The following is a 17,165-nucleotide window of genomic DNA, read 5'->3' on the forward strand; positions in this document are numbered from 1 at the left end:
CAAGATTTCAGATTTGAAATGATGGATTACGATTGATTGATTTATTCCTGTTGTTGACTTGATTTTTGAAAATATCAAACATGGTTGGAGGAGGAACCTCTAATCTGGAGCCGTCAGCCCTTGGTAAGGAGTTTTCAGCTGGATGCGTGGCTGATCTGGTCACATTCCCACTGGACACAGCCAAAGTCCGACTACAGGTGAGACCGAATGCACACCTGTTTGGGCGTGTTTTATAGAAAATACTGAATTTTTTTACTTTAGATCCAAGGAGAAGCTAAGATATCGGAAGGCCAGAGGATGAAATACAGAGGTGTGTTTGGCACCATCATCACCATTGTGAAGACCCTGTACATTGGGCTGGTGGCCGGACTGCGCAGACAGGTGTGCTTCGCTTCGATCCGCATCGGTTTGTATGACACCGTGAAGCAGCTCTACGCCAGCGGAGCAGAGAGTAGGTCTGCTTACTGGTTTCCATGAAATGTCTGTTTCTGACAGGACTCAACTTGCTCCAATGACGTACTTAATTTTACCAGGGGTGGCTCTAAATCAACAGCAAAGGGGGCTGGGTTCAGCTGCTCTGTCAGAGAGGCACATTTAAAAAAAAACATTGACTAAGTATTTAAAATGTTAGTATTAAATTACAACTATTTAACAGCAAATATTCAGTCACTGGTGCTTTAGAATCGTTTTCCAACATTAGAGGTTCATCTAGGGAGCTTCATGAGGATTCTAAAAGCATCCTGATAAGCCACTTGAAGCTTTTTCATTACTACCTTACTATAGTTGCACCACAAGGGGGTTGTATAGAGAGGAGTACAAAAGGAACAAAAGAGGGACACTTTACCAGGATCTGAGCACATGCCAAAGTTAACGTGCCAGAGTGTTAGCCTGCATGTACAGCTTACCGCATTGGCTCTTAATATCCTCGTCATCACAGAGGTCACTTCTTCAAATGTGCCCCAAATATTTTACTTTGCTTACCACTTTGAGGACCTGATTTATTAAGTTAAAAGATGGAAAATTAAGCTTCAGGTCCCCTTTAGTAGCAGCAATCATAACCACACTCTTTTTAGGGTTAAACAGGATGTCAAATTGCTCACCATACTTAGCACATGCCCTGAGCAGCTGCTGCAGGCCTGCGCTATAGGGAGACATGAGGACTAGGTCATCTGCATATATTAAATGATTTACAAGGCGGTCACCCACCAAGCATCCAGTCTTACTAGCATTCAAAGTAACAGACAGCTCGTCAAGGTACAGGTTAAAAAGGACAGGAGACAGAATCCCGCCTTGTCTGACTCCATTCGATACGGAGAAAGGTTCAGACACTTCTGTCCCCCACATGAGAGTACCAGAAGTGCAAAATCCTAACTAGGTATGAAGGGACCCCTCTGTTTTGTAGCTTGATGAATAATTTCTGATGATTGACTGTCAAAGGCCTTAGAGGCGTCTAAAAAACACATAAAAACAGAAGTATTATGCCTCATGTATTTGCTTACAGTTTCTTTTAAAGCGTAGATACACAAGTCAGTACTAAGTTTACCTTTAAAACCAAACTGATTCTCTGTCGTAGTTATAAAATTTTGCAGTCTTTCCAGCAAAATATGCTCAAGCACTTTGGACAACACACTTGCCATAGCAATAGGCCTGTAGTTATCAATACAGGCGATTTTTCCAGTTTTCTCTTTGACTATAGGGACTAAGAGAACAGATAACATATGGTCAGGCAAGATTCCATGCTTCAAAAAGCTGGTAAAGCACAATGAAAGTAACACCTGAGCTCTACAGCTAGCGTACTTCATGTGCTCTGCTGATAGATGATCAGGGCCGCAATTGAATTTAATTTAATTTAATTTAATGGAGAAAAAAAATAATTAAAACAACTACAATTCATATATTTACAACAAATGTGTCAGTTTGGCTTAAAGCTGCTAAATAAATCTGCAGAACAAGCAGAGTTTTCAACGTAAGCACGGCCACAGAAAACTCCCATCAGGTGTCATTCCTGGGGCGTGTCCGCCAGAACAGCTAACTGTTTTCCATGTCCAAACATCTTTTGTTGTTCGTGACTTCAAAAGGTGTTTTCTCTTTTTGGGACTCTAGTAGTTTGTCCTAAAGCTGAAGTGGTAGCAGCCAGCTGTTTCTCCTTCTCTGATATTATTGAGCGGAGAACCTCTCACACCAGTGGTGTTCTGTTGAGTGCGTTATGAGTGGAGGACCCAGGGAAGTGGTTTGGTGAGACACACAACCGGATGGTGCAATAGTTGCTTTCGGTTTGAGCTGCTATTGTCGGAGGTTTTTAGACAAATATGAGGGAACAACTTTATTGTTTTTGGGGTTTTCTGTCCTGATCTCCACTAGGGATGGACCGATCAGGTTTTTTGTTGCCGATCACCGATACCGATATAATAGAAGGCTGATCACCGATACCGATCACGTGGATTGGCCAGAAAATTTCTACAACATTATAATGAGTGCTACAAACTACATAATCTGGGAATAAAGGAAATGCGACCTAATCTAAAATGGTCTGTATTAAAGTTGTCACAGTGTGAAAATTTAACCTCACGGTTATTGTGACCAAAATTACCACGGTTTTCGGAATTATCGCGGTATATATTTTTTGAACGTGCTACATTTTCACACAATTAAATAAACCCTGTATGTCAGGAAATATTGTCCTCAGTTTGTGTCTAAATTTCGCCTAAAATGTGTTATTTTGTGATTATGTTGTTTATTTGTTTACATTTTGTCCCCTTTAGTCTTTAAAATACCAATATTTGCCCATAACTTCTTATTTTTTGTCTGTTTGATGTCATCATTTTAAAAATATTAGACCAGATGATACTCAGTACTCAAGTAGCCTTCTAATCAGATACTTTTTTACCCTTACTTGAGTAATAAACCCTATATCAGGAAAATATCGTCCTCGGTTTGTGTCCTTCCAGTGAGCTTTGCAGATGTGGGAAAATGTCATCAGGCAGTAATCGTTGTTAAATTCATAATTATTCTCGGAGAGAGACCAACTCTTATCTGCCCCTGGGAGCCCCGTAATGCATAGCGTCATTTCAACATGGCGGTGTCCGCGACACGGTTTATATGCAGGTAGCGGCGCTGCGGCTGCTTTATATAGCGACTCGTTGCATTCTCCCTCAACCCAAACCCTCGGATCACGCATTTTAGCTAAAACGCTAATGTTAGCTTGCCTTGCGTTGACTGTAGAGTTGTGGGTGTTGGTCACGCAGATGTGTCATGAGATTTGAAGCGTTGCTGCCTTTCACAGACACTTTTTCTGCACGTGCTGCAAACAGGATAGCCGTCTTCTATAAACTGTCCCTCGGCATTCTTCAAATATCTAAAAGATGCTCGTAATTCCGACTTTGTCTTCTTTGAGGGATAAAAAAATGTCCTCCTGAGCGCTGCCGTCTCCTCCTTTGGCCATTATTTCAGCTTTAGCTTCAAGAAAGTTTTGGTTGTAAACAACAAAGTGCGCATGTGCCGCCGGCAACTTCAGCAGATGATACAGTGGCTGGTAAGGGTCACCGCGCCTACACCGCAGCCACGGTAATCCACCGAGATAATATAGTTTTTTAAAAAAAACAAGACGGTTATTATTATTGTCAACTTTTTTTTTTTTACTGGGGTTTACCGCTGCACTGGTTACCGTGACAATCCCAACCTGATCGGTCTGCTTTGATCTATTTTGAAAACTCCGATCAAAACCGATAGGGGCGCTTTCGGCCGATTACGATCAAATGCCGATCCATCGGTGCATCCCTAATCTCCACAACATATTTAAAGCTATTCTATGTTAGAATGTTGTTAGGAGGCATGAAAACATCATTTTAAGCTAACTTGTTTTCTACATTTGCTATTGCAGCTTTAATTGTGCGTGCCTTCATGTAATCTGAATTATTTACACATCATTTTCATCAGCTGTCTCTTATTAAACAGGGAATTTCCTCCGCCAGACTCACCAATATCACACCTGGGGTGCTGAGAAAAGGGCTCCTGACCTGCAGCTAAACAGCCAATTATGTTTGGTTGTTAGGTAGAACTGGATAACTTTTAGCCAGTCAGGATCGCTGGCTGACTGCGCCCCTGCTACAGGAAACAGCTAGCTAGCATGCTAATAGGTCTTGTGAAGATGATGTTACAGAGTAATGTCATAAATTATAATTATGGAAAACATACATGTTTGGTGACAGAGTGGTTAGGGTGAGGGTTATTGTTTGTGAGTGGATGGTACCAACTCGCAGCTGGGTGGATCTCAACGGGGGAACTCATATCGACATAACAGTTGTTACAAGTTGTCGTCAGTGCTCCAGTCTTGTGACTTTCATATGGATCCAAACCATTTATAAAGCTGATTTTATCCACATACGGGTCCCCAACTTCTTTATTTATCGTATTTCTGTATATTCTGCATCCTTTAACATGTTGTTTAACACTTTCTTTCACCCAAATATGCTTCTTCTCTGGGACGTACTGCTTGTTTACACTCTTAAGGCCGCCAACATGTCTGGCAATACTCAGAATGCTGCGTGTAATCTCATGTCATCACAAGCCCTACTGGTGCTGGAGCTCCTTTCCCCTCTCTCTGTCACCTCCTCATTCATACACACACTCACTGCGGATTTATATAAACACAGCTGACATCATACCTGCAACTGTTATTGTTCTCATTTTAGGAGATTATGTTTAAAACAGGATTTCTAATTTAATTCCTGTGTTGTGTTGGTGCCACCTCCTGGTGGGACTAAGTATTGCGCTTAGAGTTGTGTGTAATCTGAGCAGATAACAGAGGACAAAATAAAATGAGAATAAGGACAAAATGGGCATTGTGAACTTGTCTGTTTAGCAAAGTACAATAGTCTCATTTTTGTATATCTGTGAAACTACTCGTTTGAAAAAGGGAAAACTTGTTTTGTGATTGTAGTCATCTCCCAACTGTTCATTTTAATACTTAAAATGAACTAAGAGAAACATTTTCTGCTTAGCTGCTGCTGGTTCTGCCCCAAATTCAGCTCATGATGTCATACCATAGCAGCTCCAGTACCAGAAACTGTCACAGATGCTTTTCCTGGCACCCAAAACGGCCTCATAGTGAATCCATTATTCATGCTGACACTTACACCCTGGTGAAGCGGTTTCCAACCTTCACACGTACAGGTAAGGTGAGTAAAGGTGCCTCATGACCATGAAGGTGTGATTCAAACATGCTACGTCTGATTTTAGCATCGTGACTTCAAGCCAAGCACAGGAAACGGATCTGTTTTGGTAAATTAAAAAAATGAAAGTTCGTGCATTTCTGTGGCTAAAGTTCTTTTCCCTGCAGAGGTGGATCCAACTGAGGTGAAAAGCACAAAACAGTCCGCTGACTGACAGGAAAATTGCCCAATTTGAGTCTTGTGGAACAAAAGAGACTGTTGACAAAGATGAAACTGAAGTCAGAGGAGGAACAAAAGCCTGGGAACGAGCTCCATGTTGCTAATCATCTCCTGAGAGGCATCTTCATGGCTGAGTGGGTCTGAAGCGCATGAGACCCTGGTTAACCCTCTGGGATCAGACTGGGAACCAGAACTCATGAAGGGATGAATATGGGATTACTGGTCTCGTTGCTTCCTCTGCTGCATCATGAGTGGCTGCAGACGGCCTGGTCTCACGGGCCACCTGCACCTGACCGGGTGACCAAACCCAAACGGTGACTGTTGGAGACTATCGCCCGGGTCTGAATATGTGCAGAGTGGCAGCAGGAACAGAGGCGGATCGTAGGCCGCCGTGGTCAAACCATAGATGGGATGGATCTGATGGGGAATCCCAACTGGGAAGAACTGGTTCAGGGTTGGTTTCACTTCATGTTCCTTTATCTCCTGGAGCTTCTTCACCTGCATCAGCCTGACGTGGTGGAGCTTTCTAGAGACGAGGAAGGATTCCAGGAACTCTGCCAGAGCGGTTTCTCCTTCTGCAAACCGCTGAAACAACAGCTGAATAGAACACACACACACACACACACACACACGCTGTGTTTCCATAAGACCGGAGACAACCATGTAAACTTGTTACTAACCTCAAACTCCTCGTCTGCACGGTTGATCTTTTGCAGGAGTCTCAGCTCAGCATCACAGATGCTCTTCATTTCTGCTGCAGAAGGATTTAAAATGGAATAATAAATAAAAGAGAGCCGGGATTAAAAAAAACATCAAGTCCGACATTTGTTTCAGAACTCACCAAGTTGTTCCTGTTTGGCCCGCATGATGCATCTAAGGTTTTCCTGCTCCTTGTGTTTCATTCCAAGCAGCAGCTTCGTGTCTCTGAATTTGGGTTTTAGAGACAGACTGGATTTGGCCAGTTTTTCGTTTGAATCCAGCAGCTTTTCTGCAGCGTAACGCAGCCGCTGGGACTGGAAAACGAGAGAACTTTAAAACTCATTTATTGTGCCTCGGAGGGGAAATGGTGGTGCAAAAGCTGCAAGGTTCACAATGAGAATATAGAATCAAAGGATGCACAATGAATATAATCATAAATACATATATATATATTTGCACATTACAGTATTTAATTTAGTTAGTTCAGAGAATAACCTCAACAGTTTGTCAACTTAAAATATTAAAATCACCACAAATTCAAATGCAGATAAAAACACAAAACTAAATTATAGTGGATTAGGGGATTATTTGACACCTCAGAAACGTTATTTGCATCTAGATTAGATAAAACATAAAGAGGTATTTCGTAAACTCGAGAGCTGGTTTCTTTAAACTGCTTGTTGGTAAAATATTTTTACAATTAAATGTTTTAAATTAAATTCACGTGTAGAAAAATATAAAGTCATCATTTCCTCCATGAAGGGTGCCATCACTCTTTAAAATCAGACGCATCACTAGAACTTTTCTGACCTTCCTGCTGCTCCGGACCATCCGACTGATTTTGACTTCGTCCTCCAGCAGCTCCCGCAGCTCGCTGGTCCTCAGAGCTCCGACCTGCACAGACATGGCTCCTCACCTGAGCCTGAACGCTCCTGAACACACCTGAAGTCTCCCGCAGCATACGCTGTCAGTGCTGCATTCATGGTCTGTGGGAAATGTCACAAGTAGATAGAATACGGGGTTTAACGTTTAGAGGACGACATGTAAAGCTTTGATGTGATCATTTCGATTAAAAAAAGACCCATAATGCTTTGCTGTTTGTTACTGATCAGTCCTCTGAGTGGTGCAGCGGGGGTGTGATGTAACAGATCCATGCCTGCAAACACCAGCAGGCCTGGCCTCCCATCCTCAGAATAACCCTGGCCTCATCTGAGTTAATCCCTAAGACGTGTGCTGCTATGTCCCGGCTGCTGGACGTCCTGCAGGCTGAGAGGAACATGCAGATCCACCAGAACCTGCGTGGACACGGGACGCGTCCTCTGGGTGAGTAAAACCCTCGTCTCACGTTACTGGTGTGACTGGTTGGAACTTTTACTGGTAGCAGCCGGGTGGGTGTTTGGACTCTGGTGTTTATTCAGCGTGAATTTAAAAGCCTGTTAAAGCTTTCCTCTAAGTGACATAAGAGGCTTTTCTGTTCTCTGTCCTCTCCATGAGTCCCACTCAAAGGAAAATCTTCTGTTATTGTGGTTTATCTTTGCTCTGCCTCTCAGTTCTTCATCAAGGCTCGTTGTGTTTATTTACCAGAACACTTGACCCGTCCGAGTTTTCGGCAGGCGCGTTGTTAAACAGAACAGAAACAAGTAGTGAGATGCAGAATCAGACTGAAAAATCTACTTTCTTTAGTTTTAAGACCAAGAACGAATATTGTTTAGCATACATGTGAAAGTTTCTCATGTTTATCAGGTTTTAGGACAAATTGCAAATGCAGTAAAATGAGTGAATTTGGGATTGTGGGTAGCTCAGCTGGACGAGTGCAACGTTTAGATCCTTTGTTCAGTGGTGAGAAAAAAGTCACTGTGGTTTAAGGGTGTGGAGCTCTGAAAAAACACTTTTAACGGGTCGCTCTGAGTTTTTCATGCAGGCCGAACATGAAAATAGTCTCCTACACCTATCTCCTGCATTAGCTTCTGATAGAAAACTCCAGGATTAGAAAAGCCTGACAGATCTACGTCAAGCCATCACTTGGGCTCACCCATCTTGAGCAGAAGCTAACCGTTAGCATTAGCAACTCAACCACACAGCAGAACTCCTTCTGGCTTGTGTTATTTGTGGAGATAAATCATCAGCTTTGCAGAGTCAGCGGTAGAGTCACGTTGCTGTTAGCCAATCAGAGGTGAGCTGTCCAAACATCAGGAAATTAGTCTCGCCGTGTTAAGCTCTTCTCTGATGTAGCAGACTTGTTCATACCAGTGCAGGCGGTTTGCCCCGACTAGCCGTAACCTCGAGTACGGCTCGCAAGGCTTTCGTTCCTGCCTGAGACCACGGCAAATGTGTCGATTAAACAAGTTTCCCACACCTTTAAAACATGATGTGACTTTTAGACGAGACCCTTGGATTTTATTCAGCTGCAGGATGAGAGTAGAAAAAGCTAGAAATAAACTCCAGATCAACAAAAGGTTTGACGTCTACGTCTCCCAGAGCGGTGATGCATCCTCCAGGCCTTTAGCTGTGAGGGGAAAGGAACCACCAACCCGATCATGAGCGCCAACGCCCTCTGCAGGGCAGAACTGGACCTGGAGCAGAACGGCGAGCTGGCAGACATGGTGGCAGCCATGAACATGAGCCGAACCACCCCTCCCAACGGCTTCAGGTCGGGGGCCCCGAGGTCCACCGGGGGCCAAAAAGCTCGACTCTCTGACAGGAAGATGTCTCTGCAGGAGCGGGGCAGCCGGCTCCCCCGACACCCGACCATCGAGACCAAACGCGTCTCCATCACTGGCATCGATGTAAGGAACAAACTGGTGTCAAGCCAGCCTCCAGTTTGTTTTCTGTTCCCCGTCTATTCAAGTTATTACGGGAATGGATGTGGAAACCGGATTTCAAAATAAAATTCAACTTCGAGTGAATCATCAGATATTTTAAGAACATAATAACAAATAATTTAGGCTTGTTCACTATTAGCCCACTGTCAATATCAAGGCAATCTTATTTTGGATTTCAAAGTAAAAGCCCTGTGAATTTTCATTTTTGAACTATTCTTTCAATGACTTCAGAATGCTCTTAAAAGCAAAAGTCATATTTCCAAAGAGTAGTTGCGTTTTGTATCAACACTTTCCAACCACAGCTATTTGAAATTGCCCATATTTGACTGCCTCTTTTAACGATTTCAAAATGCTCTAAAATGGAAAATTGCTGTTTCCACAGGGTAATTCCACTTTAGATCCACAGTATGTAAGTTGAATTTTATTTTGAAATCCGGTTCCCACTTCCATTCCCGTAATAATTTGAATAGACAGGGAGCAGAAAACAAACTGGAGGCTGGCTTGACACCAGTAGGAACAATCAGCTGACTGCTCCCAGGGGAACTCAGCTCCTTATTTATCGTGTCCTTTAACCTTCACAGGACTGCGTCCAGCTCAACCAGTACAAGCTGAAGAAGGAGATTGGAAAGGTGACGCGTGAGAAGCCGTCTGACACCAGTAACCAGGTGGTTTCTAAAGCTGTGGTGTCTGTCCTCCACAGGGTTCATACGGGGTGGTGAAGTTAGCTTACAACGAGGACTCTGAGCAGTACTATGTGAGTGGAAGCTTCACGTGAATTCAGCCACGAGTTTAAAAAGCATCACTGATGTTGTTTTAACCTTCCAGGCCATGAAGGTCGTGTCAAAGAAGAAGCTGCTGAAGCAGTGCGGATTTCTGCGTGAGTCTGGTCGAGTTGAAGCTGATCCGGGTTCCGGTTCTGGTGCTGATGTACGTTTGTGACCTCTTCCAGGCCGGCCGTCTTCTACAGGGCTGAACTCCAACCTATTCCCTAAAAACATGCAGCCTCTGGAGCGGGTGTACCGAGAGATCGCCATCCTGAAGAAGCTGGACCATCGCAATGTGGTTAAACTGGTGGAGGTCCGTAGCTTCTTTCATTCTCTGGGATTGATCTGCACTTCCTGGCAGCTGCGTCACAAACCGGATCTTGTGTGTTTCCTGCAGGTGCTTGATGATCCTGATGAAGATGGACTTCACATGGGTACGCCGTCACTCGTCTCTCTGCCGCAGCAACAAGAGCAAAAAAGTTCATTTGTGATTTAACTCTGATTGTTTCCCTTAAGCATTCGAACTGATGACAAAGGGGTATGTTGGATTTGTGTGGGCTGATACCGGCGTACTGAGGAGCTGGTGACGTCGTCACGAGTTAAACGTTTGTTCTTAACTTTTTCTGTTCAGTCCTGTAATGGAGGTACCAACCGACGACCCGTTAACGGAGGATCAGGCTCGCTTCTACTTCAGAGATGTTGTCCTGGGAACTGAGTACTGTGGGTTATCTAACGTTCGGCGTGGGCGGGGTGGGGTTCGATCGTTTACGATAACACTTTTTATTTTTGTGTTTCTAGTGCATTACCACAAGATCATCCACAGAGACATCAAACCGTCCAACCTGCTGCTGGGGGACGACGGTCACGTTAAAATCGCGGATTTTGGTGTGAGTAACGAGTTCGAGGGGGCGGACGCCCTCCTGTCGAGCACGGCGGGGACTCCGGCCTTCATGGCTCCTGAGATGATAAGCGAGCAGCAGCAGGGCTTCAGCGGGAAGGTGAGATAATCAGAAATTCATTTTGGGCCTAATTTGTTTCTGGAGAAACATAGGGTCCCGTGACCACTAGAGGGCCCCCCAAGCCCCCGAGGTAAGTTGCTTTGATCAGCTTGATTGTTTTTTCATTGATGTAACAAAGTGACTCATTGCCACAGATCTTCACATGGTTTAAACTCTCAATCACCATAGTGTGCAAACAAAAAAGGGGGGGGGGGGGGGGGGCTAAATTGATCTCGGTTGGGGCCCCCAAAAAACTAGAAACGGCTCTGACTTTTGGTGTGTTTGTTCCACAGGCGTTAGACGTGTGGGCGATGGGAGTCACCCTGTTCTGTTTTGTCTTCGGGGAGGTAATCTCAGTCCGACATGCGTGCAACAATCTCACATCCGATTGTGTTTTTCATTTTACTTTTCCGGTTCCAGTGCCCTTTCTACGACGAGTACGTCGTTTCTCTGCACAACAAGATAAAAAACGACCCAGTGGAGTTTCCAGAGACGTAAGCAAGGAAATATTCACATAAAGTTTAAAAACTACCCTAACATCTGTTTAAATGTTCATCTCTCTCTCTGAACAGGCCGCAGGTGAGCAGCGAGCTGAAGGACCTGATTACAAAGATGCTGGATAAAAATCCTGCCACCAGAATCCTGATCCCTGAGATCAAGGTGAGAGCGAGAACATCAATGAGCCTTTAAGCTCTACAGCCGACACCTGTATTTGTGCTCGCTGTTGTTGTTGCAGCTCCACCCGTGGGTGACGGAAAACAGCTCTAACCCTCTCCCTCTGGAGGAGGAGCACTGCACGGCGGTGGAGGTCACGGATGAGGAGGTGCAGAACAGCGTTAAACTCATCCCCAGCCTTTCAGCTGTGGTGAGTCGCTCCTCTCTGCAACTCCTGATGGGTTCTTCAAAGCAACAAGTTTCCCAGCTCTCCCTCCTACTGGCTGAAAGTGGAATTACGGCTGTCGTAAACAACTCTGCAGCAGCCTGTTGTAGCTAGTGCTAACAACAAGCTAACATTAACATGAGCCAACTGATGCTAAAATAAACCATGAAGTAAAAAAGATCCACACTGTTGGACAAAAAAATATTATTTACAAGTCCAGCAGCAACAAGGCCAGGTCACCATCAGTCCGCGATTTTGCAGCCTCCTTTAGCTCCATCAAACTAGCATAGACATAGCAATGTTCACTCTGGTTTTAGCTCTTTGCTTCACCTCCAAAGACATTACTCTCTTACTTTTACTTCCAGGCTCCGCCATGATGCCAACAGTAAAAGCAAACTTCTTCTACTTCTTGTGCTTTTTACTGATGGTCGGCAAACTGAATAAGCTAACTTGCTTGCCTAGCTATTGGAACACTAACCAACTGTTGTTGCATAGCAGGCAGAGACCTCCTACTAGTGCTACTACCTAAATGACAGAACTGTTGAGTACAGTTTCTGGTCAGCAGAGGGCTGCAGAAGGCTCTACAATATAAAGCTGCTCAGATTTATGGCTCAAGAGTCACTGAAACCAGTTTGAAAGCAACAGCTGTTAAAAACTCCTTAGTGTTGCCTTAAATGAAGTCTTGCAAAGAGAAGCGTGGGTCATTTTTGCTGAGACTGTCTGGGATGTCCTCTGCAGATTCTGGTGAAGTCCATGCTGAGGAAGCGCTCCTTCAGTAATCCCTTTGAGTGTCAGGGCCGGCGAGCAGAGAGGTCCATGTCTGCCCCTGGAGGTCTCCTTACGTAAGTAGCCCCGCTCTGCAAATCCCGTCTGCTGCTCTGCCAGTTCTGCGATTAGGCCTCCAGCAAAACAAGACAGCCAACAGATGCTTGGATTAGAAATAGATCAGTTCCACACTTCAGGTGTAGCGTGTTCTTCACATGTTGCAGTAAGACCGTTGTTCTGGAGATCATCTCTCATGTTGTTGTTGTTGAGTGCTCTATAAAAGCATCGGACCTGTCTTAATGAGCTTAATGGAAGCTGCTTGTGTCTCCCGATAATGAGTTGGTGTTGTTAACGAGGGCCGCAGCTGATTATGCCTTCATGCACAGAGATGTGGAGCGTCATCCTCCTCCTCCTCACAGCCGTTTTGCAGCATCCCACTCAGTCACACAGCTGATAACATTTGTGTTGTAGCTTTTTATTCAGAAAACAACACGATTAAGTGTTTAAACTAGATTAGGGAGATTTTTTTCTAAACTTGCTTTATGAATACATTTATTTTTCCTCACAGCAGCAGCTTAGAATGGGTGATTTCCTTTAATATTTAGATGTTTAATTATTTTTCCCCTTGAGTCCCCTTCATAATGTTTTTTTAAACGTTAAAAAGCTTGCTGTGAACAGGAAGTGCAGGAGCTCCTTCAAAATAAAGATTTGTCGTGCATTTTTGCTTTAGATCAGGCATTTCTAAAGTGCAATGAGGAGCCTTTTGAGGCCTTCAGAGGGATATTTGCAGATCAACAGTTTCTAAGCTGCAAACATTTATTTTCAAGAAAAGACAAAAACCTTGTTTTTAGAACGTTTATCTTATTTTTTTCTCAACTGGATTTTTAAACCTTCAAAAACAGCATTACTTGAAATAAGGCACATACCAAATGATCATTTCTTGTTATTAATAAAAGAAATCTGCCAATGTGATAAAAAAGGTTGCTTGGCAAGAATTATTAAAACTAGTAAATAAACGTTAGATTCTTTTAAATAATTTGTTCCCCATTGACAGATTTTTTTTCCTCACAAAAAGACGATTTGATTGTATCTAAAGTAACACAGAGCAGTTTCCTGCTCCTCCCCCCTACTGGTTGAAAGTGGAATTACAACTGTCGTAAACAACCCTCCTGCAGCCTGCTGTAGCTAGGGCTATTAACTCATTCACTGCCATTGATGACTAAAGTCGTCATTTGCATTTTTTTACTGTTTGAGCATTGGAACGAGCCCCCGCGCTGAGAGAACAAACATCTCAGCCCTGAAGCCGATCTTCATCCGCATACGTCACAGATCACATGATCAGGAAGTAGACCATCCATGTGTTTGGAGATCGTTTTGGGCCGTTCCTGTAAAAAAAAGTGAGGCGCGAACCAGAGAAGCGTCTGCCGATCACAATTCGACAACGAATTATGAAAGAACGGATAACGCTTGAAACACACGGCTTCTTCCTGATGTAAGAGGTGAGTCTCCTCTTTGTTTAGGTTGTTTTGGCGTCGACATCATGCTAGCGTGCAACGTTCTGTGACTCTTAAAAAAACAGTAAAAACGGTGAGAAACGCTGGCAGCGAAGGCCGTTAGTGATCAGGAAACGGCTGGCAGTGAATGAGTTATCGAGCTAACACTAACATGAACAACAAATTAAAATATCTACACTGTTGGACAAAAAATATGAGTAACAACAAAGCCAGGTCACCATCACTCTGTGATGGTGTAGCCTCCTTCAGCTCCCTCAGACTAGCGTAGGCCTCATTGATGTTCACTCTGGTTTTAGCCCTTTGCTTCACCTCCAAAGGCATTACTTTCTTACTTTTACTTGGGTGATGGTGGCACAAGAGTTAAGTGCTCGCCCCGTAATTGGAAGGTTGCAAGTCCAAGCCCTGTTCAGTCGGTCGCTGTCATGGTGTCTTTCGGCAACACACTTAGCCCACCTTGCCTGCTGGTGGTGGTCGGAAGGACCGGTGATGCCTGTGTACATCAGTGGGCCCCAGGGCAGCTGTGGCTACAATGTAGCTCATCACCACCAGGGTGTGAATGTTTATGTTTATTTATTTGGCAGACACTTTTATCCAAAGCGACGTACAATTGTTAACCTATAGGGCACCTTGTGATCTGTGGGGGATACCGGAGTACCCGGAGGAAACCCACGCATGCATGGGGAGAACACGCAACTCCACGCTGAAAAGCCACAGCCGAGTTTCGAACCTGCAACCTTTTTGCTGCGAGGCAACAGTGCTAACAACTGCGCAACCATGCAGCTCATGAATGTGTGTGTGAATAAGTTAATGACTGATTGTATTGTAAAGCACCTTGGGGGGTTCCAGTACTCTAGAAGGCGATATATCAAATACAGGCCATTTACCATTTTACTACCAGACTCGCCAACAGAAAAGCTAAATTATTTTTCTTGAGTTTTTTATTGACAGCCGACAAACTGAAAAAGCTAGCCGCTAGCATTACAGCTAACAGCTGTACAGCAGGTAAAGAGCTCTCCCTGTAGAAGAAGAAGAAGAAACAATTTTTATTTGGACCCTCTCAAGAAATAAATCACAAGGTGCTTCAAGAGAGCACCTACCCGCTCCACAAAATGATCAGTTGTAGTTTTTGGCCAGCAGAGGGCAGCAGAGTGGTGTCAATTAAAAAAACTGGCCACGTTTCTAACCAAACAATCACTGAGATCAATGTCAAAGTTCTAGCTTAAAGTTTAAAAATCCATCCAGAATATTTACCTAGTTTCAAGTAGTGCTGCTTCTTGCAGATAAAGGACACTTTGTTGTTTATACACTAGGAAAAAGTATAAAAATAAGCCTTTTTTTATTTTCCTGAGCGTGTTTTTGCAACGTAACAGTTTCGTGTTCAGATGATTTATTTTTTTAAGTTGTACAAAAAAAATTATAATAATAAATAGAGGTGCTGAAAAAAATCCATTCAAGTCTGAATCGGGATTCTTATTTATAAAGATTCAGAATCAATTCCAAGAACTCAAATATTTGGCACGTTACAGGTTTGAGATGCACTTTTTTGGTCTTTGTTAGGAGAGTCAGTACTCCGATTACTTTTGTGGTCCCATAAATTGAGATGATTTATGTTTGAATCTGCTGATAAGAGGGCACTTGAATGTCATTTTTTCCATACTCAGAAATTTGAGATATTCTCAGATTTATTTTCTAAGTTGATAAACGAGTATTCAGGATTACTCATGTAACTTGTTTCTACACATACTTGAAAAGTATTTGACCGTATTACTTTCAAAGCTACTGTTAGGCAACTACAGATTTGTTATATTTTACAAGGTAAGCAAAAATAAATGTTGCCTATTGGTCAAAAGATTGTTTCTGTTTACAGTTTTAGAATCACTTTATTTTACATTGTAAATTAGCATTTTTGGAGCATGACCAGTTTAAAGTCAAATAAAAATGTCCCATAGCTTTAACTAGTTCATCCTGGAGCTGACGCTCTTTGTTAATACTGATTGGGAATCGATTTGAATTGAGAATCGATTCTGAATCGAATCGGCACCCCGAGAATCGGAATCGAATCAAATCGTGAGTGGCTCTAAGATTCACTTCCCTAATAATGAATAATTTTTGCATTTATTAAAACAAAACGTTTTTGTTGCCCACAAAGAATTCCAGCTTCACCATTTTGACTCAATTTTAAAAGTTGGCCACCGCAGCATTAGATAAGTATGGAAGAGGATTAGGGCCGCTGAAAAGAAAAAAGGAAAGAAAAGAAAGAGAAATCTGACTTTAATCTCAGAATTCTGACTTTTTCTGAAAAAAAGTCAGAATTCTCTTTCTTTTCTTTATTTATTTTTTTAGTGGCCCTCATCCTCTTCCATAGTAAATATAGATTTTATATAAGCTTGAAATAAATGAGTCTGAAAAGTATTGCTGCAGAAGTTGATAATCCACCCATAATATTCCTCTGTTGTCTCCATTCAGACTTGTTTTGGAACCGTGGGTGTCAGAGGTCACGCTCGCTGCCTCTTTGCAGCCTCAGGAGGTCTCCCACGTGCTCTTGCTCAAACCAAACATGCGTTTTACAAGAGGACACTCAATGTTCACGATAAAAGACAAAAATAACATTAAAATTGTGATTTTTAAACCCTGGCTTTGATTTGACATCTCCTTCTTGCAGTGATTCTTGGGTCTTGCTGGGGTCTTCGCCTCACCTCCACCCTTCCTTGAGGTAAATGATCCTAAAAGGCCTTCAGGCTGAGCTTCATACTTAGAGCTTCATAGAGCTTCAAACGCAGCGCTGCTCATCAGCTGTTTGTTCAGACTCGAGAGGATTTTACAAGAAACCAGACGGAACGAGCCGTCCTCTGATGCTTCCTGTTTCCTCTTGAGGGTGAAATAAAAAACCAAATGATTAGTCGTGCTCTGGAAAGAACTCTTGTGTTCTTTATTCTAGTGCCGCCCTTCCTCTCTCCTCTTCCTCCTCCTCGTACTTCCCATCTCCTTCAGTCACTTTAAATAAAAACAAGCGTTTCTCACCTGCAGGAAAATCAGCAGAGAGGGGAGCAGAGAAGGAGAGTTGGAGGACTTGTATGAAGACGAGTCACTCGCTGAGAATGCAGATTAATGCAGATTAAAGCAGATTAAAGCAACACTTTTATAAAGGAAAAAGTTTGTTTTGTTCCCTTCTGTGTGCATGTCATTTATCTTTTGTCATGCTTACTGTGCTCATTTTATTTTTACCTTTATCAGTCACATTTAATATCAGTTGAATTGCTAATTTATTGTGCTTTGAGAAAACGTTTCATGTCAGAATAGACGCCATCCTGTCCGGCCTCCCCGTTGTTTTCT

General features: G+C 43.1%; 2 protein-coding genes across 3 annotated transcripts; one reads left to right on the forward strand and one right to left on the reverse strand.

Moving 5' to 3' along the window:
* Positions 1-5,534: 5,534 nt before the first annotated feature.
* On the reverse strand, positions 5,535-7,129 carry LOC139062440 (vacuolar protein sorting-associated protein 37D-like). Its single transcript, XM_070543300.1, has 4 exons — positions 6,900-7,129; positions 6,232-6,403; positions 6,071-6,144; positions 5,535-5,987 (listed from the first exon to the last, which is right to left on the reverse strand). Exons 1-4 carry the CDS (start codon positions 6,993-6,995, stop codon positions 5,607-5,609), a joined length of 723 nt encoding a protein of 240 aa, XP_070399401.1. The 5' UTR covers positions 6,996-7,129; the 3' UTR covers positions 5,535-5,606.
* Positions 7,130-7,280: 151 nt separating this feature from the next.
* camkk1b (calcium/calmodulin-dependent protein kinase kinase 1, alpha b) lies at positions 7,281-17,165 on the forward strand. Of its 2 annotated transcripts, XM_070543298.1 has the most exons (17): positions 7,281-7,412; positions 8,568-8,875; positions 9,493-9,540; positions 9,612-9,665; positions 9,737-9,788; positions 9,861-9,988; positions 10,073-10,109; positions 10,192-10,213; positions 10,307-10,395; positions 10,474-10,673; positions 10,967-11,020; positions 11,094-11,167; positions 11,246-11,333; positions 11,410-11,538; positions 12,292-12,395; positions 16,495-16,545; positions 16,860-17,165. In XM_070543298.1, the coding sequence occupies exons 2-17, from the start codon at positions 8,627-8,629 to the stop codon at positions 16,939-16,941; spliced, it is 1,461 nt and encodes a 486-aa protein (XP_070399399.1). In that variant the 5' UTR covers positions 7,281-7,412; positions 8,568-8,626; the 3' UTR covers positions 16,942-17,165. The 2 variants fall into 2 exon arrangements, with proteins under 2 accessions (XP_070399399.1, XP_070399400.1); XM_070543299.1 differs by lacking the exon at positions 7,281-7,412 and having other exon boundaries at positions 8,466-8,875.

This window comes from Nothobranchius furzeri, chromosome 13, assembly GCF_043380555.1.
Source record: "Nothobranchius furzeri strain GRZ-AD chromosome 13, NfurGRZ-RIMD1, whole genome shotgun sequence".
Taxonomy (NCBI): Eukaryota; Metazoa; Chordata; class Actinopteri; order Cyprinodontiformes; family Nothobranchiidae; genus Nothobranchius; species Nothobranchius furzeri.

Coding starts and splice junctions, on each gene's coding strand:
- LOC139062440 (XM_070543300.1), bottom strand. CDS start 6,995: ATGTCTGTGCAGGTCGGAGCTCTGAGGACCAGCGAGCTGCGGGAGCTG. Junction 6,404..6,899: donor TGGTCCGGAGCAGCAGGAAG/GTCAGAAAAGTT, acceptor CTCGTTTTCCAG/TCCCAGCGGCTGCGTTACGC. Junction 5,988..6,070: donor GTGCAGACGAGGAGTTTGAG/GTTAGTAACAAG, acceptor TGTTCTATTCAG/CTGTTGTTTCAGCGGTTTGC.
- camkk1b (XM_070543298.1), top strand. CDS start 8,627: ATGAGCGCCAACGCCCTCTGCAGGGCAGAACTGGACCTGGAGCAGAAC. Junction 9,989..10,072: donor ATGTGGTTAAACTGGTGGAG/GTCCGTAGCTTC, acceptor TGTTTCCTGCAG/GTGCTTGATGATCCTGATGA. Junction 10,674..10,966: donor AGCAGGGCTTCAGCGGGAAG/GTGAGATAATCA, acceptor TTTGTTCCACAG/GCGTTAGACGTGTGGGCGAT.